The sequence below is a fragment of the Hemibagrus wyckioides genome, linkage group LG02 (assembly GCF_019097595.1).
Source record: "Hemibagrus wyckioides isolate EC202008001 linkage group LG02, SWU_Hwy_1.0, whole genome shotgun sequence".
In the NCBI taxonomy this organism is placed as follows: Eukaryota; Metazoa; Chordata; class Actinopteri; order Siluriformes; family Bagridae; genus Hemibagrus; species Hemibagrus wyckioides.
Window position 1 is genome coordinate 1,751,428 of NC_080711.1, and position 25,000 is coordinate 1,776,427.

General features: G+C 44.0%; 1 protein-coding gene across 2 annotated transcripts in view; it reads left to right on the forward strand.

Annotated features, from left to right (window-relative positions):
* Nucleotides 1–2,162: 2,162 nt before the first annotated feature.
* The window catches only part of lrrc4ba (leucine rich repeat containing 4Ba), a 22,918-nt gene continuing 80 nt past the window's right edge, over nt 2,163–25,000 (forward strand). The window contains exons 1-3 of one of the 2 annotated variants that reach the window (XM_058405203.1): nt 2,163–2,606; nt 19,169–19,351; nt 20,724–25,000. The exon at nt 20,724–25,000 is cut by the window's right edge and continues 80 nt beyond it. In XM_058405203.1, the coding sequence (XP_058261186.1) occupies nt 2,463–2,606; nt 19,169–19,351; nt 20,724–22,658 (2,262 nt within the window). In that variant the 5' untranslated portion in view covers nt 2,163–2,462 and the 3' untranslated portion in view covers nt 22,659–25,000. Of the gene's footprint in view, nt 2,607–18,795; nt 19,352–20,723 lie in introns of both variants that reach the window. The other variant, XM_058405213.1, reaches the window with a different exon arrangement.

The following is a 25,000-nucleotide window of genomic DNA, read 5'->3' on the forward strand; positions in this document are numbered from 1 at the left end:
AGTGTGTGATGCACACACACGCATTTGTGCACTACTAAGCTCATGTGTGAATGCAGCAGCAGCAGCAGCAGCTTGGACTCAGGGTAAAGCAACGGTCAGATTTATTTCCATCCTGGTTTGGAAACGAGAGCAGCGAGGGGTTCGGCATCCTCCTGAGCGTGTGTGTGTGTGTGTGACATGAACACGCCGTTGTCTGCTTTTAGCTTCACAGAGTGTAATTCGGGTCAGCGAGACTAAAGCAGCTCTGACCAGATGGAAAGCTGCGATTAGAAATGAAGGATATTTTTATCTTTTTAACACGTGGATCTTATTTCTGGGATTGTGCCAGAGTTGTATTGTCTTGGGGTGGAGCTCTAATAAAGGGGGCGGGATTATGAGGAAACGTTATAAAGAGGCATGGTCAGATGATAACGAGGATGATTCGGATTCACCGGTGCTCGGGTCACGAGTCACCTGGACTCGGCTTCTGTCCAGGGTTTGCTCACCTCAGTGTGTGTGTGTGTGTGTGTGTGTGTTTACATCCTCTGTGATGTGGACATTGTGAGCAGAAAGATTTAAAAAAAGAGAGACAGAGAGAGAGAGAGAGAGAGAGAGAGAGGAGAGATGGGGGTAGAAAAGAATGAAGCTGCTATAAGAGTGATTTTAAGTAAGAAAGAACAAATGCATGACATAATAAGAAAGAAAGAAAGAAAGAAAGAAAGAAGACTGTGTTTGAGTCAGAGAGAGTGTGTGTGAGAGAGAGAGAGAGAGAGAGAGAGAGAGAGATGGAGGTGTGCAGTGACATCAGCAGCATTAGCGTAATAAATCTGAGGATAGAGTGAATTCATGTGAAGACTTTTATTCATTCACCCACTCGTTTCTCTCTCTCTCTCTCTCTCTCTCTGCTTAGTCACTGTGTTTATTTGGTTTTGCGTCTCTTCAGTAGTGATGAGTTTGTCCTCGTCCTCTCACCACACATCGTGACACTCAACAAATGTGAGTGGACACTAGGTTTTAGGGCCCTAGGTAAAGAGTGTGCACTAGGGCCTGTCAGGCCTAGGAAATGAGGCGTGGCCAGTGTGAGGAGACTCAGACACACCTCAGACACACCTCCAACACACCTCAGATGTACCTCAGACACACCTCCAACACACCTCAGACACACCTCTGACATACCTTACACACACATCAGACGCGCCTCAGACACACCTCAGACATACCTCAGACACACCTCAGACGCGCCTCTGACATACCTCAGACACATCTCAGACATACCTCAGACACACCTCATCTCAGACACACCTCAGACATACCTCAGACACACCTCAGACACACATCAGGCGCGCCTCAGACACACCTCAGACACACCTAAGACACACTTCAGACATACCTCAGACACACCTCAGACGCACCTCAGACACACCTCAGACATTCCTCAGACACACCTAAGACACATCTCAGACATACCTCAGACACACTGCAGACACACCCAAGACACATCTCAGACACACCTCAGACACACCTCAGACACACCTCTGACATACCTCAGACACATCTCAGACATACCTCAGACACACCTCATCTCAGACACACCTCAGACATACCTCAGACACACCTCAGACGCACATCAGACGCACCTCAGACACGCCTCAGACACGCCTCGGACACACCTCGGACACACCTCAGACACACCTAAGACACATCTCAGACACACCTCAGACACACCTCAGACATTCCTCAGACACACCTAAGACACATCTCAGACACACCTCAGACACACCTCAGACATTCCTCAGACACACCTAAGACACATCTCGGACACGCCTCGGACACGCCTCGGACACGCCTCGGACACGCCTCGGACACACCTAAGACACACCTAAGACACACCTCAGACACACCTCAGACACATCTCAGACACATCTCAGACATACCTCAGACACACCTAAGACACACCTCAGACACACCTAAGACACATCTCAGACACACCTCAGACATTCCTCAGACACACCTAAGACACACCTCAGACACACCTAAGACACATCTCAGACACACCTCAGACACACCTAAGACACATCTCAGACACACCTCAGACACACCTCAGACACACCTCAGACATACCTCAGACACACCTAAGACACACCTAAGACACGCCTCAGACACACCTAAGACACGCCTAAGACACGCCTCAGACACACCTAAGACACACCTCAGACACACCTCAGACACACCTAAGACACACCTAAGACACGCCTCAGACACACCTAAGACACACCTAAGACACACCTAAGACACACCTAAGACACGCCTCAGACACACCTCAGACGCGACTCATACATACCTCAGACACACCTCGGACGTGACTCAGACACACCTCAGACACACCTAAGACGTCTGTGACGCAGGCCTCGGGTTCTCTCTCAGACTTCACGCGTCTGTATTTCGGAGGCGTTTCAGCCGGCGGTTCTCTGGAAGGATGAATCATGACGTTTGGACAGAAGAAGAACTTCCTGTGTTTGTGTTGCAGATTTTGTGGAGCGATGCAGACGGCCCGGTTTCCAGAGCCACCGAGTCTGAACACACACGCGACAGGAAGTCCTGCTAATGCGAAGAACACGCGAGAGATGGTGAGTGTGAGGCAGTTACTATGGAAACCGGGGTCTCTTAGAGATCGCTCTTCCATTTCAAACAGCGTGGGAGAAAGAGAAAGGGAGGGGAGGGAGAGAGAGAGAGACAGAGTGAGAGAGGGAGGGAGGGAGAGAAAGAGAGAGAGAAAGAGAGAGAAAGAGAGAGAGAGAGAGAGATAGTGGGGGAGGGGGAGAGAGAGACAGAGAAAGAGAGAGAGAGAGAGAGAGGAGAGATGAAGGAGTGAAGTGGTCAGAATGATAGAGTGTCACAAATGTCTGGAACACTGGAAACACTAGTTTAGTGATTTTTTAGATACTGAAATCCCACAATGCACGTGGCTTTGAAGAGACAGAATACTCATAGTGCACTTTGATGTTTGTTGGGAAAAGGTCATCATCATCATCATATCCTATTCCCCCTCCTCTTCATCATCATCGTCATCATCATCATTAACTTCATTGTTATCTTTATATCATCATCATCATCATCATATCCTGCTCCTCCTCCCTCCTTTTCATCATCATCATCATCATCATATCCTGCTCCTCCTCCCTCCTTTTCATCATCATCATCATCATCATATCCTGCTCCTCCTCCCTCCTTTTCATCATCATCATCATCATCATATCCTGCTCCTCCTCCCTCCTTTTCATCATCATCATCATCATCATCATCATATCCTTCTCCTCCTCCTTTTCATCACCATCATCATCATCTTCATCATCATCATTAACTTAATTGTTATCTTTATATCATCATCATCATCATCATCATCATCATGTCCTTCTCCTCCTCCTTTTCATCATCATCATCATCATCATGTCCTTCTCCTCCCCCCTCCTTTTCATCATCATCATCATCATCATCATCATATCCTCCCCCTCCTCCTGTTCATCATCATCATCATCATCATCATCATCATCATTTTCTCCTCCTCCTCATCATCATCATATTTTTCCTTCTATTCCTTCAGTTGTTATTCTTCCTGGTTTTCTTGTGTATTTCTTCTCCTTCTCCTCTACCTGTGTGGTCAGGTGTAAAGAAGTAAGCGTGTCTTTATGATTTCTCTTCTACAGCAGAAACGTAGGTTCAGTTTCAGGTGAAAATAAATTCTGAGCAGAATTTTCAGAATTTGTCATTTTTCCAAAGGGCCTGATGTTAGCACTATTGTTACTAAATTAAGGGGTGTGGTCTCTGAATGTGTCAGTCACAGTGAAGGAGGCGTGGTCTCTGTGTGTCAGTCACAGTGAAGGAGGCGTGGCCGCTGTGTGTCAGTCACAGTGAAGGAGGCATGGCCTCAAACTTCTCAAATCCAAACAAGCGTATGCATGATATAAAATATTCTATTATTGTATCGTATTTGAAGGATTAAATTATAGCTTTAAGTGCATCCTTCAAAAGACTAATTGTCTGCGAAGGAAAGACACACACACACTCCTAATTTATGCCATTAACGCTATCTTAAACTGTGTTTAATTAAATCTACATACAGAGAGAGACAGAGAGAGAGAGAGAGAGAGAGAGAGAGAGAAATGAAAGGTAGGTAGCTTAAAAAAACAGAGAGGAGGAGGAGGCTGTCAGGCAAACAGTGCTCTCTGCAGCCCTTCTGTTCCATCTCCACACACACACACATACACACACACACACACACACACACACACACAAACAGACACCTCACTCCCCCACGCTGATATTGATGGTACCGTGCAGAGCAAGGCACAGCGTCGGTCTCCACGGTGACAGGTATCCATGGAGATGTCCATCAGTCACCGTGGGTCAGTGTGTTGCCATGGGGACACTGATCAGCGTGTGTTTGCGAGTGTGTCACGCTCCAGGCTCTTATCGTGTTTGTCAGCGTGAGCGTTTTTCAGCGTGCCAGTCAAAGCCCAGGCCGTGTGTGTGTTACAGCAGGGCATGTGCCCATCATCTTTTATTCGAGACTCAGCAAAGCCGAAGACGTTTTGTTGCTACGCCTGCGTTCTGTTCAGGAGAAACGTACGTCTTAACACACTGCGTGTGCTGCTGAGATAAAGTCGCTGCCATTCATAAGGCAACTTACAGAAAAGCTGTCTTTAGACCTCGCTTATTTTGGACAAATTTGACGGCAGTGTTGCGTGCAAACTTTCAAAACCGTGTCCTTGACTGAGAAACGTGTTTACAAAATGAACGATAACACAGTCAGAGATAACATTTCCTTCCAGAACCGGTTCCTGTGAGTAAATATAGCTTTCTAATGAAACGGGATGTGATGTAACTAGCTAGCTAATAGTAATTATTAGCTAATTTAACTTCACTCTTGGTTTCTGTGTCTTCTTGTTATGGTATATTTAGGGTTCCAAATTCCTGGAAGACTAGAACATGAGAACATAGAGCTCTGGTTATATAGAACCCTGGGAAGACATAACCTGAGGAATACAGGATCCTGGGAACAATCTAAATGTAATGTACTTGAAATGAGAACCGTGGTAACAAAATGTCCTGTTAGTAAATAAATCTGGGACTATAAAGCCTTAGGAACATAGAACCCTGGGAACATAGAACCTGGGGATTGTAGGACCCTGGGAATAATGTAATGTGATGGGACCCTGGGAACATAGGACTCAGATAATATAGGACCCATTGAATGGAGGAACCTTTAAAAATTGAACCCTGGTATCCTGGAAACAAATAACTTTGGGAGTCATGGTAATATAGATCCTTAAGGAATATAGAACCCTGGGAACATATAGCTTTTGGAACATGCGACCTGGGGAATGTAAAACTTTGAAAAGATAGAGTTTTTGAGAATAGTACCTTGGGAACATATGACCATGGTAATATAGGACTCCAATAATATAGGACCCAGGGAATGGAGGAACCTTTAAAAATAGAACCCTGGTATTGTGGAAATAAATAACTTTGGGAATATAGAGTCATTGTAATATAGATCCTTAGATACATAGAACCCTTGGAACATATAGCTTTGGGAACATGTGACCTGGGGAATATAGGACTCTAGTAACATAGGGCTCTAGTAATATAGGACAATAGGAACATATACCCTTGGGAATACAGAACTCTAGGAATAATGTAAATGTGATTAAATGTAAAGTAATGGAACCAAGGGAATTCCATTGATATAGGAACATGGGAGGATAGAACCATGGTACCAAAGTATCCTGGTAATAAATAAATCTGGGACTATAGAGCCTTGAAAACATGTGACCTGGAAAATAAGACTCTGAACCCAGATGATATAGGAGCATGGAAAAGCAGGGCTATGGTAATATAGACCTCTGGGGACATGTCCACCTAGAACCCTGGTAAAATAGACCCAGGGGACATGGAACCATAATAGAATAAGACTCTGGGATCATAGAATCCTGAAGGCATCGACCTCTGGAGGAATTAGACCTAGGAACAAAGAACCCAGATCTTATAGAACCATGGGAAAGTAGATCTGTGATACCTCTGGGGACATGTTCACCTAGAACCCTGGTAATATAGACCCTGGGAAAATGGAACCATAATTAAATAATTCTCTGGTATCATGCGACCCTAGGGGTATAGGGCCAAGTACCCTTTGAATATAGGGCCTGAGTGATATAGGATGCAGAGAATAATACCTAGGAGTATGAGTCTGGAAAAATAGAACCCTGGAAATATAGTACCCTATAAAGCCATGGGAGAAATTGGATCCCTTCTGAAGTAATAGTGTAAGACTTTGATAAGAAGGCATAGAACCCTGGGAACATTGAACCATGATATTATAGGAAACTGGGGACTTTGGGAACTAGAAATAGCATAGGGTTCTAAAATATAGAGTACATTGGAGCCTGGAATCTCAGGAACATCAAACCCTGGTAATATAGGACCCAGGGGATGTTTGGCTATGAGAACACTGAACCTGTTAGAACACAGGGACCTGAGAATCTCGGGCTGAGTTCTTACATTAGGAAGCACTAAGGGTGAAACTATCATCAGAAAGGTTTTCTGATTCTCAGAAACGCTAACAAACTGTGTGTCAGGTCTAGCGATAGACGGAGTGCAGCATCAGCACATTCGCAGTTACACAGCAACCGAGTGTGTGAATTAACACACAAACACACATCTTCAGAACCACGCCAAAGTGCACTAATGCAGAAAACGTGGAGCACAGACGCCCACGCTTAGCACCACTCACAGCAGTGAGGGGAAGCGAGTCGACTCGCCTGCAGTGCAACAACTAAATACAGGAAAAAGAGAGAGAGAGAAAGGGAAAAAGTGAGAGAAGTGCTGAGGTAAGATCTCTCAAAAATAGCTGCGAGTGCCCGGTGTTACGATGCGAGAGTCCGTCGTCCCTCTGCACCACTCTGAACATTTACATGCGTGTGTAAACCGACTGATTAATGACTTCCGCCCGCTCCGTCCAGCACTCGAGCGTATCAACATGCTTAGCACTCCAATGTGACAATTAATTGTTGGCCAGGAGCTGGGTGTGTTAGCATGCGGCGGCTGTGGGGGGATGAGTGATATCGATCAGGAGGTTGTAGGATCAAATCCAAGTAGAGAGCTTTTTACGTTTATTCTGCAGCATGCTGCTGAAGTACCAGGGTGAAGGTTTGTTAGAAGATCGTCTCAGGATGCTGGGCCTCATTCTAGGATATGAACGGATTTATTCGTATATCGTTTGTGCGAGAGTTTACACTAGAAATTGTAGCAAAGATTGTTGGTGTATGTAGCTAGTACAATTAGCTTGTTTTGCTAATTCTAAACCGAGAATGAAGTATGGAAACACGCAAAATAAAAGGGTGCATAAATTTTGGCACCCTTAACAAGCAACAAACTACTGTGTTAATCCAGCATGGATTCTTCATTGCAGTGTGTCTGAAAACTAGTTAGAATTATACGCTATATATCACGCTTTTTTACTTACAAAAAAAAGAGAGATCTTTGTTTACTTTAAAAAATTCAGCCTGAAATTTCGGGAGTAAATGTTAAGTTACGAGAAATGGTCATAGTCAAGATTTGCAGTTTTGGGAAAAATGAAAATACAAACAGCAAGATTCATTTCTCACATTTCTTAGACACACACACACACACACAGACACACACAGAGACACACACACACACAGTCACACAGGGGCAGGTGTTACGGAGCCCGGCGCGTTGGTACAGAAGGAAGTGTGAGGTTCTGGATTCAACAGAGTGTGCTGCTTAGAGTGAATAGAGCCGAGCGTCCTGCTGCATGCCAATGGATGGTAAAAGTGGGGGAGTGTGTGTGTGTGTGTGTGTGTGAGAGAGAGAGAGAGAGAGAGAGAGAGAGGGAGAGACAGTGAGTGTGTGGGAAGCTAACATTGAATTAAAAATTAGAGATACATGTTGACTGAAAAGTTACTGTACACCTATAATTAATTCCACAGTAGGTGTGTGTGTGTGTGTGTGTGTTGGCACATTGTGCTGCTATGTGTGAGACGGTGTTAATAACAGGAGCGTTTTATTCGTGTCACCTCCGCTTTCTGTAACAGTGTGTGGAGGATCTCCTCACCCACTGCCTGACTTCACGTCGCTCTGAGAGCAGGGAACTTAATGTTCTGTACCTGCTCTGTGTGTGTGTGTGTGTGTTTGTGTGTGTGTGTGTGTGTGTCAGTCATTGTGACACTGTTATGCAGTCAGTTTTATAAACTCTAATCTTAATAACTCAAGCACAGAGGCCACTCCTCCCCTACGAATCAAGAACATAGGCCACATCTACCCTATGAATCAAGCACAGAGGCCACGCCTACCCTTTGCATCAATCACATAGGCCACGCCTCCACTATGAATCAAGCACAGAGGCCGGTCCTCCCCTACAAATCAAGAACATAGGCCACAACTACCCTACGAATCAAGCACAGAGGCCACGCCTACCCTTTGCATCAAGCACATAGGCCACGCCTCCGCTATGAATCAAGCACAGAGGCCACACCTCCTCTACGCATCAAGCACAGAGGCCATGCCTCCCCTATGAATCAAGCATAGAAGCCACTCCTCCTTCACTGGCACTTGTGTTCCTTTTACATGCAGAAAAACAGAAACTTTATTGTTAACTGTTAATTATTATTTTAAAGTTAATTGCTCAATTTAACGAAAGAAAGTTAATAAAATAAAATGTACAAAACAAAATAGATATAGTAGTGTTAACATAGTGGTCTTAAGGTATAGGAGATACTATGCCTATAATTCATATACACATACACAGAAGTGTGTGTGTTAGCTGGTGTCTAGCTGCAGGTTAATATCAACTGGAGCATTGATTTACCTGTACCAACACTAAGCCTGGAACCTGGAGCGCTTGATCTCTGGGGCTGGAGTCCACTCATAAATCAGAAATTCTATGTGCAGCACAATGCAGTTACATTAGCCTGCTATTAGTGCTTCTTAGCACATTGTGTCCTCTGTGTGTGTGTGTGTGTTTGTGTGTGTGTATCTAATTTGTCCTAGGTTACTCCTTGAGTCTAGTAGAAGTAGCTGTGGCTACTGTGCCAGTTTTAATGAAGGAGGCATGGCCTCTGTGTCTGTCAGTCCCTTTGAAGGAGGTGGTGCCTCTGTGCTTGAGTTCACATGAAGTATGTCTGTCCCTATGAAGGGGGTGTGGCCAGTATATATATATATATATATACACACACGACTCACAAAAAGTTAAGGATATTGGGCTTTCAGTTGAAATTTCAGGATGCACCTAAAATGCACTATAACCTTTCCAGGTGAACTTAATTTGACCTTCTCTACACTTTTGAATGCACATGTCCAACTGTTCAGTGTTTCAGTACTTTTTGCAGAACTTGCTGTTCTCTAACAAGGTGCTTAACAGCAAAATTCACAACTGGTGTTTGATCCATGAATCCACCAATAAATTTTCTGGTTCCATTAGAATTGGTATTTAAACAGTCCTCTTCATCATGCTGTTCACATTTTGACATCATGAGACCAAGACCACACCTAACAGTTGATCAACAGAACCTCACCATTGTGAGGCTTCAAACAGGATGTTCTCAGAGGGAAGTGGCCACTGAGCTTAGAGTGTCACAGAGTGTCATCAGCAGGTTGGGACAGAGATACAGAGAGACTGGAAGAGTCACAGAAAGGCATAGAAGTGGACGTCCTTTGGCCACATCCCACGTTGATGACCACTTCATTGTGAACAGTGCCCTGTGGAACCGGATGATGAACGGCACTCAACTCCAGGCACATTTAAGGGAGGTGAGAGGAACCCAAGTGTCACGTCAGACCATTCCAAACCGTTTACATCAGCGTGGTCTGCGTGCTAGACGACCTGCACGGGTACCTGACCACACCACCAGGCACAGGCGTCGGGCCAGGGAGCATTTACACTGGACAAGGGACCGGTGGGCCCTGATGAAAGTCGATTCACGTTGAGCAGAAATGATGGCCGCCAACGATGTTTAAGACGTCAAGGAGAGCGCTATGCATCAGCCACTGTTGTGGTGGTATTACAGTCTGGGCAGGTGTGTCTACTCAATACAGAACTGAGTACCCTACATCTTGTGAATGGTACAGTGACAAGCCAATACTACCTGAATAACATCATTAACAATATCAATAACAGAGGTGTGGCCTCTGTGCCTGTCACTCACAATAAAGGAGGAGTGTATAAGGAGAGTGATTAAAAGGACGCATTTCTAGCACGATTGATTTCCTTCTATCAGCAGATGTGCTACAATCCTGAGAAAATATTATTTATTTATCATTTTCATGCTTAGTGACCAACATTAAGACGTAAGAAGACAGACTACTGCGATCTGTAATTTCCTCAGCAGTGCCCCCCCCCCAGCTCAGCCCCCACACACGGAAGAACAGCGACTTCCTGTTTCTCGCGGCACAAAGAGGCTGCTGAAGAAAGAGGCAGTGTTTCAGCGCGCTGTGCGTCTCTCTGCGTTAATTAAATGGCTGAGTGTCATGACGTCGCACAATGCCCTCATTCACTGCCATTAAAAGCCTCGGCTCTACGAGTCTGCAAGTCCGTTGCTCCTGGCTCGGCCTCGGCTCTTTAAAATGCCTGCGAGGTCTCAGCCTGGCGCTGATGCACACTTAAGGTTGGCAATTTCTCCCAAGGTGCAGGAACGCCCAGCTAGACAAGATAAGGAGCTGAAATAAGAGGCTCTCGTTAGATCTTTCCGGGCTAATTAAGGATATCAAATGTAGACGCTAAGTTAAAGCTCAGTAATGAGCGATCGGTTTAAACTTTGCAGCAAAACTGTGGATTAAAAACCTGGTCTTTAGGCTTCTCCAGTGACTTGTTATTCACATAGTGTGTTTAAATGTCCATGTAAACTCTCATATGTTGGACAAAATCGTCCAAATTCCCTCGTTGTGGATCATTTTTAACAAGCACTATTTGTGTACAATATATAAGATTTAATATGACCCCTGACCTTTAACCCCTACACCTGACCCCTATCTTAAGGCAGCCTGTTATTTCACACAGCTTTGTTTTGTTCTCCTGTGGCTCCTGCACTTTATTTGACTCTGCTCTTGTCTGAAAATACAAGCGTTCAGCATCTGCACATGCTTTTACGTGTATCTGTCCTGTGAATATTTCATACCTGCTCTGACAGAGACAGGATAATGTAGAGAAATACAGAGCCGTGCAACTCCAACACAATCTCATTTATTAAGAGAGCACATGCCAGATTAGGATTAAGATTTATGATAATCACCAAAGTTGATTTATAATTTATGAATGTAAATGCTACATTTAGTGCTCACTTCTGAAAGATGTTCCACTGCAGAGCGAGCGCTGCTCCACGCTCATCACCAGGTTACTGAGGATCATGTGCAGAAATCTCTAATCCCTAACCCCTATAACCCCTACACTAGCCTTAATCTACACTTAGTCTTCCCTTTATACACTTCATATCCTTTAATTCCTATCACCTACACCATAGCCATATCTTTAACCACCCTACACATAGCTCCTAACCCCTATACCCTACCCCTACCCCCTACACTTACCTTAATCTACCCTAAGTTGATCCTTATACCTTATATCCTTAATATCCTGTAATTCCTATCACATACACCTTGCCTTAACTTAACCCTACACATAGCTCCTAACCCCTATATCCTACCCCTAACCCCTACACTAGCCTCAGTCCACACTTAGTCTTCCCTTATACACTTAATATCCTGTAATTCCTATCACCTACACCATAGCCCTAACTTTAACCACCCCACACATAGCTCCTAACCCCTGTACCCTACCCCTAACCCCTACACTAGCCTCAGTCTACCCTTAGCCTTACCTTATATCCTACCCTGAACCTTAATATCAAGTCATTTCTATCACCTACACCTTAGCTCTAACTTTAACCACCCTACACATAGCTCCTAACCCCTACCCTACCCCTAGCCACTAAACTATCCTTAATCTACCCTTATTCTACCCTTATACCCTCAATATTCTGTAAATCCTATCATCTACACTATACCCTTAACTTTAACCACCCTACACATAGCTCCTAACCCTAAGCCTAACCCATAACCCCTACACTAGCCTTAATCTACCGTGATTTTTAATATCCTACCCCTTACCCTTAACTTTAACCACCCTACGCATAGCTCCTAACCCCTATGCCCTACCCCTATCCCGTACACAAACCTTAATCACCCCTAATACCCGTCCCTGAATCTTAATATCCTGTAACCCCAATCACCTACATTTTACTACCCTACACGTAGCTCCTAACCCCTATATCCTACCCCTAACCCCTAAACTAACCTTAATCTACCCTTATACCCTTCCCTGACTCTTAATATCCTGTAACCCCAATCACCTACATTTTACCACCCTACACGTAGCTCCTAACCCCTATATCCTACCCCTAACCCCTAAACTAACCTTAATCTACCCTTATACCCTTCCCTGAATCTTAATATCCTGTAACCCCTGTCACCTACACCTAACCCCTTTACATTAACCACCCTGCACAAAGCTCCTAACCCTTATACCCCACCATCAACCCCTACACACTACACTAACCTTAATCTACCCTTAGCCTTACCTTATACCCTTCCCTGAATCTTAATATCCTATCATTCCTACACCTAACCCCTCACTGTAACCACCCCTAAACACTACCTCTAAACTTAACCTACCTTTACACCCTATTCCTATGGTTTCCCTAACCCCTATCCCCTACCCATATCATTAGTACCCTACATCATAACGGCACGCAGCCCTTCAGATCTCATCAGCCTCCTGTTCACAGTGTACTCTCTCTAAACAGGGGTGACTTGAGGGGTAATTAATAAATAAAACCTGCTAAATTGATTTTCTTTTTTTTTCACAGCTGTATACACACGGGGCTTCTCTTGAATATTCTCACCTCATATTCGCTCAGATTTCTGCATAAAACGTCTGTAAAAATCACATCACGGAGAGTTTAAAGGGCCGATATGTAAGATTGAAATGACATTCAGAGTGACGATATGTAATAAAAAGATACTGGTGTAATACCTACGCTGTCATATCTGAGCTCCATCACACTCTTCGCCGTGAAAAGAAGCATTGTACAAGTGGGATTTGCTGAAATGAGATATTTATATGAGTGTAAAATCATACTGCTCAGGTATTTATAGAAAGCAGAGACTTTTAGATTTAAGAAGAGAATGAGAGAAAGTATTTTTATCCGTCTGAAACCTGAGTGTTTGTTCGGTCTGATCTGCTGATGTCACTCCTCAGCGATTAAACACCACTTTTCTTTCTTTCCGTGGCATCGTGTCTTAACTACACTTTCACACTCAGAAGTCTTCATAGATATTCTTTTTTACAGGATGAACTCAAATCAGGTTCATTTTTATATTTTAATTATAATGTTATTAATTCTTATAAATATTTACAGACTGGTTTAAAGTTTAATAATTAGTGAATCTCTTAATCTAGTGGTTTTATGTAATAAAAATTTGAATGTAGTATTATGTATGATAACTTTTTATGTAGTGGTTTTAATGTTCACTGCTCTAAATAAATATATATTTGGTCTTTTAATGGTGGTAGTGTGTCCACTGAAGGAGGTGTGGCCTCTGTGCTTGTTTTGTTGAAGAAGGTGTGGCCTTTATGTGTTTCTACTGAAGGAGGTGTGGCCTCTGTGCTTGTTTTGTTGAAGGGGATGTGGCTTCTGTGTATTTCCTTTTGAAGGAGGTGTGGCTTCTGTGGCTGTTCTGTTAAAGGAGGCATGGTATTTGTGAATTTCCTGTTTAAGGAGGAGTGGCCTCTGTGTCTATCCTCTTCAAGGAGGTGTGGCCTCTGTGCCTATCCTATTGAAAGAGATGTGGCCTCTGTGCCTATCCTCTTCAAGGAGGTGTGGCCTCTGTGTCTATCCTCTTCAAGGAGGTGTGGCCTCTGTGTCTATCCTATTGAAAGAGATGTGGCCTCTGTGTCTATCCTCTTCAAGGAGGTGTGGCCTCTGTGCCTGTCCTGTTAATGGACAGCTCTAAGTTGTTTTATATCTGACTTTATACCTGACTCTAAGTCTAATACCTGACTTTTTCATTAAGATGTTCCACATTTTCATCTCATGAACTAATTACACACTGATACACACTGCCCTAAATCTAAACCACAGTCAACAGTAAAATATAGAATTAAACATTACCATTTTTTTCCTAATTCCAGTAAAAAAAAACCCATATAGCTGGAGACGGAGCATCCATCAGAGACAGACAGCTGAAAAGACAATCGGTTTTTCCTGACAGATCTGCACTGAAGCTGTTCTGCTTCAGAAGATCTGCTTTTCTACGTCCTTAATGCTGATCAAGCATTCTCCGTTCTCGTGTCTTCGCCTGTGGGGCATTTTAGTTTAAAGATTTCTTGTTGAGTGGCATAAATAGAGGCTGAACACTGAGATGAAGCAAAAATAGAAAGGCCCTTTTTTCATCCGTGGCTGTCTGCAAGGCGCTGTGCATTTCCTTCACGTGACCGTGCTTCAGAGCACCAGCTTTACAGGGAATTTAACTAGCCGTGTTTAGCATCATGTGTCATGAAACGATCGTTATCTCAGATGGTTGAATGAAACGTGCGGGATTCGTACATGAATAGTGTGTGTGGGTGTGTGTTTGTGTGTGTCGAGCTCTCGTCCAGCCCTTGTGGTCATGACGCATCATGCAGCCTACTTTCTGAGACGTCTTAAACACACGTGTGTGTGTGAGTGTGTGTGTGCATGTATGTGTGTTTATGCGTGTTAATGAGAGGAAGATGGAGGAAGGAGAAGGGGATGGTGGAATGGGAGCGATACAGCTGGAGTGAGAGAGAAAGGGAGAGTTTGGTGAAAAGGTAACCATGGTAACTCTCTTTGCTGAGGTCTGAATTGACAGAGAGGAGAGCAGGAAAGAGAGAAAGAGTGAGAGAGAGATAGGGAGAAGGCGGGGGGAGAGTGATGGAGAGAGAGAGAGAGAGAGAGAAAGAGAGAGAGAGAAAGAGAGAGAGATGATGCAGAGTCCAGGCCAAAGGGTTAATGTGTGTCAGAGCAGCAGGTTAATCCTTCATCACACGCAGAGGGCAATGCAGTATTTACACACTAACCAGACCCTGAGGAATACAGAGAGAGAGAGAGAGAGAGAGAGAGAGAGAGAGGAAGAGAGAGAGAGACAGAGAGAGAGAAGGAGGGGGAGAGAGGAAGAAAACAAGAGCAGGAAGGAAGGAGGTTAGGGATTAGATGAGTGTAAGGACCCTACAATGGAGGGAAAGGAGATGAGTAAATACACCATGTTAAAAATTTGTAGCCACTCCCATCTGTAATATATGCAATCAGAAATCCTCTGACACCATATATGGTAATGGTCCCACCCCATCCTTAAACATGTTATTTTTTTGTATAGCGTTCTCCCTAATTTGGTTGGTCATTTGGTCATCTTTCCTATGACGTTACTATAAAAGAAGGATAACTCAGCCGCTTCATATCACTACGCAAACTGTGTTTCTATTCAAGATGGCTGCGACACGTGTCCTGCGATCATCCGGAGCATCGCTCCATAACGATGTAACGAATTCAGAGTAAAGAACAGAGGGCACTGTAGCATGACGTGACCTTACAGTGGGTGGGGCCAGTTGTCACGGAGGGGAAAGCTTGTTGTGTAAAAAATAACAAATGGCCCCTTTAATCTTGGTAAGGACGCTAATTAGACATGTCTTGAGACCCGGACACCTGGAACTAACGAGGCATTTCAATAGAAGGTGTACATTTCACAGTAACATGACCGCTGTATTTGTAGAAAGCTCAAGCCTCCATTTGATTCAGATTCAGATTCAGATTCAGATTTGTCTGACTCAGCGGCAACGGCAGCAGATGTCATCTCCCATCACAGTCACTTAACGTGGCGCTTCACACTCACAGCTAATTGTGTCTCGTGTCAGTCATGCGTGAAGATGACACGGTGCGGGTAAATAAAATGAAGGTGCCGCTAATTCGGAGCATGATGTTTTAATAAACGCTTTTATGGCGATTATCTGCACTTTTTTTTCCTTTTTTGTGAGCCGAAGCAGACGCGCTGCCACGTGGGGTTCAGGAAGCTACAGAGGGCTACGGCAGAATTATTGCAAATCTGAGCTAACGCACAGTAGCATGGGACGTCTGCAGTCTGGACTGTGTGTGTGTGTGTGTGTGTGTGTGTGTGGTAAAGCCATTACACACCATGTGCGCATTATTGATCAATCTAACCAGGGTTATTTGTCTCTAATGCAGCTTTCAAACCCTCTACTACCTCTCTTTTCTTCTCTTCTCCTCCTCTCCTTCTCTCCGTCCATCTCCACCTGCTTTATATTCATCTCCCTGTATTGTCTTTCTTCCGCATCGTTCCCTTTCTCCCTCTCTCTGACTCTCTCTCGCTCTGCTTTATATGCGCCTTAGTGTTGTGCTTGCCCTCCCTCCATCTCTCTGTTTCATATTCATCTCCTTCTCTCGAGCCCTTCTCCTCTCTTTCACTGGGAGAGATTATTAATATTAATGCCTCTGTCTCTCCTTCTATCTCTCATGTCCTTTCACTTTCCATATGTCTTTTTTCCCTCTTCTTCCCTCAATCTTGTGTACTCTCCTCCTGTACTGTCTCTCTCTCTCTCTCTCTCTCTCTCTCTCTCACCTTCTGTCCTCTCACTTTTTCAGCGCTCATCCATTAACGTTGATCATTTCTTCCTCTCCCTGCAGCTGTGCAGTCATCTATCAGTTTCGTAATCCCTCGCTCCCTATCCCTCATTTTTTCCGCCAGGCTCTGACGCCTCCCCGTGTCAAATGGTTTTGCGTGTCATGTCCATTATGTGGACAGTCGCCATTAATAACAGCCTGTGTTTCACCAGATGCTCTTATATAAGGTCAGCGAGGTCAAAATAACCCCGCAGTGGGGGTCGCTTCTCTCCGGCTCGGGGGTCACCTCTGAACGAGACATCAATCAAAGTAAAGCGAATGTGCCATCTCGCACCCTCGGCACGCCGTTAGCGCTGGGATTAGCAGCCGTATTGCGCTATAGCTCATGTATGAATTCTTACATCTGATTGGTCAGGTGGTGTTTTCTGTAACAGCAGCTCTGAGTGTTCCTGGAACTCCAGCTGTAAGTCGAATCCTTTGTTATTCTTCTGTAAGGAGATGTTTCTTAAACATGTATGGAAGGAGTCTCCAGTCTTAGTGCTTTGTAACAGACAGAGGTCAAGCTGTAACATGACAATTGTTATATATCTGCTCCAGGATTAAGTGATTTTGTGATTGCAAAAATGAACGCTAAATTCGAGAAAACTTAGTTAGAGAAATAGTCGGGCTGCTGACAGGAAACAGGAAGCAGAATTATGCATGATGGACTGTGATTCTTTATTGATGTGGGGTGCTAATATTTTTAAAGAAAATTTCCAAAAAATTTGAATTTCCAAGGGTGCCGAGACATCTGGTGACATCATCACAACACGCATTCATGTAGCATCATCACAACACGCAACACAACATGCATTAGTGTGACATCACAACACGCAACACAACATGCATTAGTGTGACATCACAACACACATCACAACACGCATTAGTGTGACATCACAACACGCATCACAACACGCATTAGTGTGACATCACAACATGCATTACAGTACGCATTAGTGTGACATCACAACACGCATCACAACATGCATTAGTGTGACATCACAACACGCATCACAACATGCATTAGTGTGACATCACAACACGCATCACAACATGCATTAGAGACATCAAAACATGCATTACAGTACGCATTAGTGTGACATCACAACACGCATCACAACATGCATTAGTGTGACATCACAACACGCATCACAACGCGCATTAGTGTGACATCACAACACGCATCACAACATGCATTAGTGTGACATCACAACACGCATCACAACATGCATTAGAGACATCAAAACATGCATTACAGTACGCATTAGTGTGACATCACAACATGCATCACAACATGCATTAGTGTGATGTCACAACACACATGAAGCCAAAGCCATTTTTCACTGGTAGGAGTTAGTAATCTTCCACCAGGTACAAGTGGAAGAAGAATCCTGTGCCAACTTCCAAAGGAAGTTGCTTACGGACATTTAAAAAAAAACAGCTTGTAAAAGTAACTGAGAAGAGGAAGTAACTTATTACAGAATGGTTGAACAGTAGGACGTGTCGTTCAGTAATAAATGAAACATTTAAAAATCATAGGCAGGTTGCTGTGCTCCATGATAAATAAGACGCTTTGGGGTGCGTTATTTTAGGAAAATAAATAATATCAGGTGTAGCACACATTACAGCGCCGGTGATTCTTCCTCAGAAATCTACTTCTGACTCTCACATCCTGAACTAGCAAAAAACTGAATTTATCTGTAAAGACCTGTGACTGAAAAGCATTTTTTTTTTATTTAAAGGCCACTCGTAAAGATAATAAGGGTGTGGAAATCATAATGGAGTATAAAACGATCCATCCTGAGGCATAGTTTCTCGGGGGATTGCTTTCAAAAAAGAGAGACTGCAGTACATCAACAAAGAGAGAGAGAGAGAGAGAGAGTGTGTTTTTATTGCTCTGGAGATTCATGCATGGTTGCTGTGTAATTATTCTTAATACACTTTGCACACTTGATAGTCATTAGGAGAGCATTTAAAACAGGATTTATCGCTGTGTTTTGACCTTCTCGCAAAGTCCTGACATCTCTCTTTTTCTTTTCCTCCTGTTTTACAGTAATTCCTCTCGGAGAGGCTTCTCGAATCCGCTGAGGACCTTTAAAGACAAAGGAGATACAATATGTGTACACGAGTCATCTGTGTGTGAAACAAAAAACAAAGAAAGGACAGGCAGGAGACGGTAAAATAATTAATTCACCTGAGGAGGCAAAATTTAAAAGAACAGAAAGGAGGAAAGAAAGACAATGTTTGACTAAACTGAACTCAACACTCAGTGGAGAAATCCCAAATCGGATACTTACTTTCTGGAATAAGTTTAATACACACACTTCACACTTGGAATACAGGAAGGTCATGACCCAGATGCCATGCGGATCACCACGGTGACCGGCCTTCCTAACCCCGCCCCCTTCTTTTTCCTATTGGCCCAGCTGCTGTTTTGGCTCCTCCTCCTGGGCCAAGACATCGCAGGAGCCACGTCGACCTGCCCGACGCCTTGCAGCTGCTCCAATCAGGCGAGCCGAGTGATCTGTACAAGAAGAAACCTGGACGAGGTTCCGGAAAATATATCCAACAACACGCGATACCTCAACTTACAGGAGAACTCCATACAGGTAAACACTGTGTTGATAAATATCGATCTGATCGCCTAACTTACAGAGCTGCAGTGTTTGTTCACTCGATTGCGTGTTTGCTGCTTGTCTGTCAACGTTTTCGCAGTTTTAATTACTGCAGCAGCGAGAGCCAGTAACCTGAGCGTTGCTTAAACTGCGAGAAGAAGGCCATGTAAGCATCTTTCACTTGACTGCTGAGACAGAAAGCAAATAAAAATAATTACAGTCAAACAGCTCAAACGCACCCCCCACCCCCCCATCCCAAAGCCTTTTGGGTTTCCGTGCTGAATCAGGTGTTGAAACACGACCCAGTTTGAACACCAGGGTCTGAGCTTTAGGACTGAAACACTTGGAACATTTTGAGAGGTCTCCCTTGTGGTTTGGTCTACAAGGGGTAAGAAAAAACATTCACAATTTTAAAAAATACAATAATAACAATAATAACACCATTCATCATGCCTACCTGTTAGCATAGAAAAAATTTGATTTGTTGTATCCCAGAGCTCCACTTGAAATGATTAAAAATCTAAAAATGTTTCAGCACCTGAGGGCATCCTAGATATTTTCTCTTTTGGCTTCTTTTTCTTCTCGTCGCTGCGTTACCCAGAGATTAAAGATTTGACAGGTTTTCTCAGTTCTCTTGAACACCCCCCAGCCCACAGGGTTTCACACTCTTGCTTTCACTCCCCTCCTTTCTTGTTCTTCATATAGAGAGGGCGATGGCGATGAGCCAAGAGGAGCCTGTTCCTCTCTTCCAAAGGGAAGTAGCTTAGGCTGCCGCTAATGTGCCAGTTCTCTCCAAGTCCCGAATGTGTGAAATTGCACCGGTGCTTGAAACGCAGTCACCCTTCATCACGTGTCGAGAGGGATTTCAGCCACATCTAACAAGATATGCCTTGGTTCTGCCTGGCGGTTTAGTAAAGATATTTCTCCAACCGTGATAAATTTCTTTTGCATCTGCCACCAGCAGGCTGCCGCGAGGTGTTTGTGAGTTTTTTATCAGGTGGTACTATCAGACAGATGAGCTAACTTCGAGCTGCTGTACCATGGAAATGTTTTATGAGCTCTTGCTTTTCAGATCATGGTACACTGTATGGTACACTTCAGAACAAAAAAATGAAACGTTTTTTTAAACAGTAGATCTATATCTATTGTACATTATATAATGTCTAAATATTTCATGAGAAGTGAACAGACAAATCAGCTACAACAATGAGGCTGGTTTTTAACTTGCATTTCTCTGATAATAATATCAAATTTCTCAAAGTTAATATAATGATGTCTATTTATGATGTAGCACTCACACCACAGAGTAAATACAACTGTCCAGTCCATGAAAGCAAAGGACTTAATCTGACCTTCTCTCACCTAGGTGATAAGATCAGATACCTTCAAGCACTTGCGGCACTTGGAGATCCTCCAGCTTTCCAAGAACCAGATTCGACAGATCGAAGTTGGTGCGTTCAATGGCCTCCCAAACCTCAACACTTTGGAACTGTTTGACAACCGTCTCACGCTGGTGCCATCACAGGCATTTGAGTATCTCAGCAAGCTTCGGGAGCTCTGGCTTCGAAACAACCCCATCGAGACACTGCCAGGCTATGCCTTCCACCGTGTGCCCTCTCTTCGCCGTCTCGATCTGGGTGAGCTCAAAAAGCTGGACTACATTTCAGACGCTGCCTTTGTTGGTCTTGTCAATCTACGCTACCTTAACCTGGGCATGTGCGGTCTGAAGGACATCCCCAACCTGACGCCTCTGATCCGGCTGGAGGAGCTGGAGCTCTCTGGGAACAGGCTGGAAATCATACGGCCTGGATCATTCCAAGGCCTGGAGTCTTTGCGCAAACTGTGGCTTATGCACTCCCAGATGTCTGTCATAGAACGCAATGCCTTCGATGACCTCAAGAGTCTGGAAGAGTTGAATCTATCCCACAATTCCCTGCATTCGCTGCCCCATGACCTCTTCACGCCATTGCAGAAGCTGGAGAGAGTGCACCTCAACCACAATCCCTGGGTGTGTAATTGTGACGTGTTATGGCTTAGCTGGTGGCTGAAAGAAACCGTACCAAGCAACACAACTTGCTGTGCCCGGTGCCATGCACCACCCTACCTGAAGGGCAAATACATTGGAGAGCTGGACCAAAGCCACTTCACGTGCTATGCCCCTGTTATTGTCGAGCCCCCTACCGACCTCAACGTGACCGAAGGCATGGCTGCTGAACTCAAGTGCCGTACTGGAACCTCCATGACGTCTGTAAACTGGATTACACCCAATGGAACCCTGATGACCCATGGATCATACCGTGTCCGGATTTCTGTGCTACATGATGGAACTCTGAATTTCACAAATGTCACCTTGCGTGACACTGGTCAGTACACCTGCATGGTGACCAACTCGGCTGGCAACACCACAGCAACTGCCGTCCTGAATGTTACCGCAGCAGACACCAGTGTCAATTACACCTACTTTACTACCGTCACTGTTGAAACTGTGGAATCCACAGGAGAAGAGGATTCGGCCCTACGCTCGATCAACGAGACTATTATCCACATCCCTGGTCCTACGCCTTCTGGACGACTCTGGCATGATGGCATCCCAACAACAGCTTCCTCTCTATCGGTTTTTGGATCCTCGTCTTCTCCACGAGCAACCAAACCCACATTTACTGTCTCGGTCTCTGAGCCTAGCTACCCCACTGGGCTGGATGATGTAATGAAGACTACCAAGATCATCATCGGCTGCTTTGTGGCTATTACCTTCATGGCAGCTGTCATGCTGGTGGTCTTCTACAAGCTGAGGAAGCAGCACCAGTTGCACAAGCACCACGGACCAGCGAGAGCCATCGAGATTATCAATGTAGAGGACGAGCTCGGAGCCAGCGCCAGTGTCCGCGGAAGCGGGATTTCCGGTGGTTCCACTATGCCCCAGGCCGGGTCCAGCGGAGGAAGCCAAAGCCTAAGGCTGCATCACCCGGAGATCGTCAACCTACCCAACCTGGCTCGGACGGACCACCTTAACCACTACTACAAGCCTCACCACTTCAACAACAACATGATGAGTTTGGGGCTCTCTGGAAGCTCCGGGATCGGCCTCAACAACAACAACAACCCTTGTTCCCAGCCCACACCGATCTCCTGCTCCCAGGTGCCCGTCTCTGTGAGCTCAATTCCGTCCTCGATGCCCCTGCCTACCCTCAGCATCCATGGATCACTCAAAGGCTTAATGGGTAAAGGGCAGAACCCTCAAATCGAGCCTTTACTCTTTAAGAGTGGCTCCAAGGAGAATGTCCAAGAGACTCAGATCTGAGGAAGAGAGAGTGTGAGAGAGAGAGAGTGAGAGAGTGTGTGTGACAGAGAAAGGGGATAGAGAGATAAAACAAGGGAGGGAAAAATAGAAAGGTGGCATGAGGGAGACAGAAACAGATGAAGTGTACTGGCTGTTCAGCCCCCGTGGGTTTGTTGTTCTCAGGAGTAACGAGCGAGGTAGACCCAGCATTGTATGACATATTACCTACACAAGAAAAAGACGTTGCTGTGAAACACTACACTGCAATGCCAGAGACAGGAGGGAGGAGAAGGAGAAAGAAAGACAGATGCCGCAGCATTTAGATTAACACTTACCGAACCAACACTCACTTTGATCAATGTCTAGATGATACCATCAGCAGAGCAAATGCACTCACACATCACTCAATATGGTATCAGTTTAATACACGGTCAGTAATTATGTGCCAAACTTGCAAAGATACGTGCCAAAGCTAAATCTTTGTGCATCAGCATTACAAAGCATCACCACAGAGGCTAATCTCGCTGAAAAAGTTGAAGAAGAACATGTCGGCGTGCATCGTCCCAGCTACGAGGCTGGAGGAAAAAAAAACTCCACACACAGTATGCAGTAAATGAGATGTTCATAAATTCAAGAGCAAAGTTTTTATGTATGTATATCGAACATACAGACGTGTTCTAAATATGTATATACCAGCTGAAGGTATTATATCGTCGGTGTAGGAGCGCTGAGAAAAGACAAGAAAGGGTTACGATTATCATTTGGTTTAGACGTAGAGGTTTGCAGTAGCATTCAGGGTTGATGGATTAGACAGACCAGCACTGTGTCGAGGGCCTGAGTTTTGTTCTGATGGACTCCGCCATATTCTCGCTTTCTCTATCCTTTTAACACCTGGAGGTGGAAGGAAGAGAAAGAGAGAGCATTCTATTCTTTTGTTTCTTTTCCTTTTCTTTTTTTTTTCCCGAAGGAACCTAAAGGGCAAAAGACAATTATCTAAAAATCTAAAAAAAAGAAAAAAAGAAAAATGAAACTGTGAAACGACACAAATATATAAATATATTTTCATTCAGAGAAATAAATTATGAAGAATCTTTAATTTTTGCTTTTGTTTTCTGACCGAAAAGCCACGTCTTTGGATGGATCGAGCGGCTGCACTTTGCCGACCTTTAGTGTACTCGCACACCGACGGCCCGAGCGGCCGGACGTCGGGATTATTCTGGCGATCCTGGAGTTTGTGTTTTGACTCATTTTTAGTCCTGGAAACCCCTTTTCCCTTTTCTTGTTGCATTTTACTAACAGGGTTATTGGTGACGTGTCATGTTTTGTTCATCCTTACAGTGAAATTTATCCCAGATTCTTGTTGCATTATGAACATTTTAGCGTTACGATGTTGAATTACAAAACCGAATTGTACGGATTGAGGAGGGGGAAATAAAATCACAGACACCAACAAACTATGCTAACCATGACGATAACACAGTAATAGGTAACGTAACTAAAAGCAAAATGTGAATTTTTATCTAAATGCTGCTATAGAGAGAGAGAGAGAGAGAGAGAGAGAGAGAGAGGGAAAAGTAATTTTCTGATGATTTGTCCCTCTATATTAAAGACGTGAATACAATTTTATGGCTATTACATGTATTATTATAATTAAAAATTATAATTATAAAAATGCCTATATGTCAGCTTTTTTAATTTTTTGATTTTAATTTTAGTTCCTTTTGTATCCAGAGGTGATGTTCGTATTTCATTGTGCTAGACGTGATTGTCACCACAGCGGATTTTCGATTTTTTATTCCCAGAGGAATAAAAACGAAAAAAAAACCCGACACCAACTTCAGCGAACGTCAAAACAGGAAAAAAAAAAAAAAAAACATAAAGGGTCTCGGATTGAGGCCTCTCTTCGACTCTGTTTTCTACAACCTCAACCAGGAGCCTGAATATATTTTTCCCCTTGTGTGACTGAAAAGAAAGCCAGGCTCCAGCGTTAACGCTAACAGCGCTAATACAGTGGATTATAAGCTGGTCCTTGGACACGGACCCGGACTCGGACGCGTTCCCCGGACAAGGACTTTTATCACCTAATGACTCTTACAGGGAAAAAAATAAGGTAAGAGATTGAAATAGAATCTGGAAAGATTTTTTTTTTGTAATGGAACAAGGACAGATATCTGAGAAAATATAGAAATATAGAGCTCTTTTAAAAGAAAACAGACCTATTATGATAATAAGTGTCTTTCATTATTTGTTTTTATCTAGTTTCATTTTTTTCCTTTCTTTCTTTCTTTCTTTCTTTTTTTTTTTTTAAAGATCAAGTGTTATCTTAATTGTAATATTGTTATTGTTATTATGATTAGCAAACT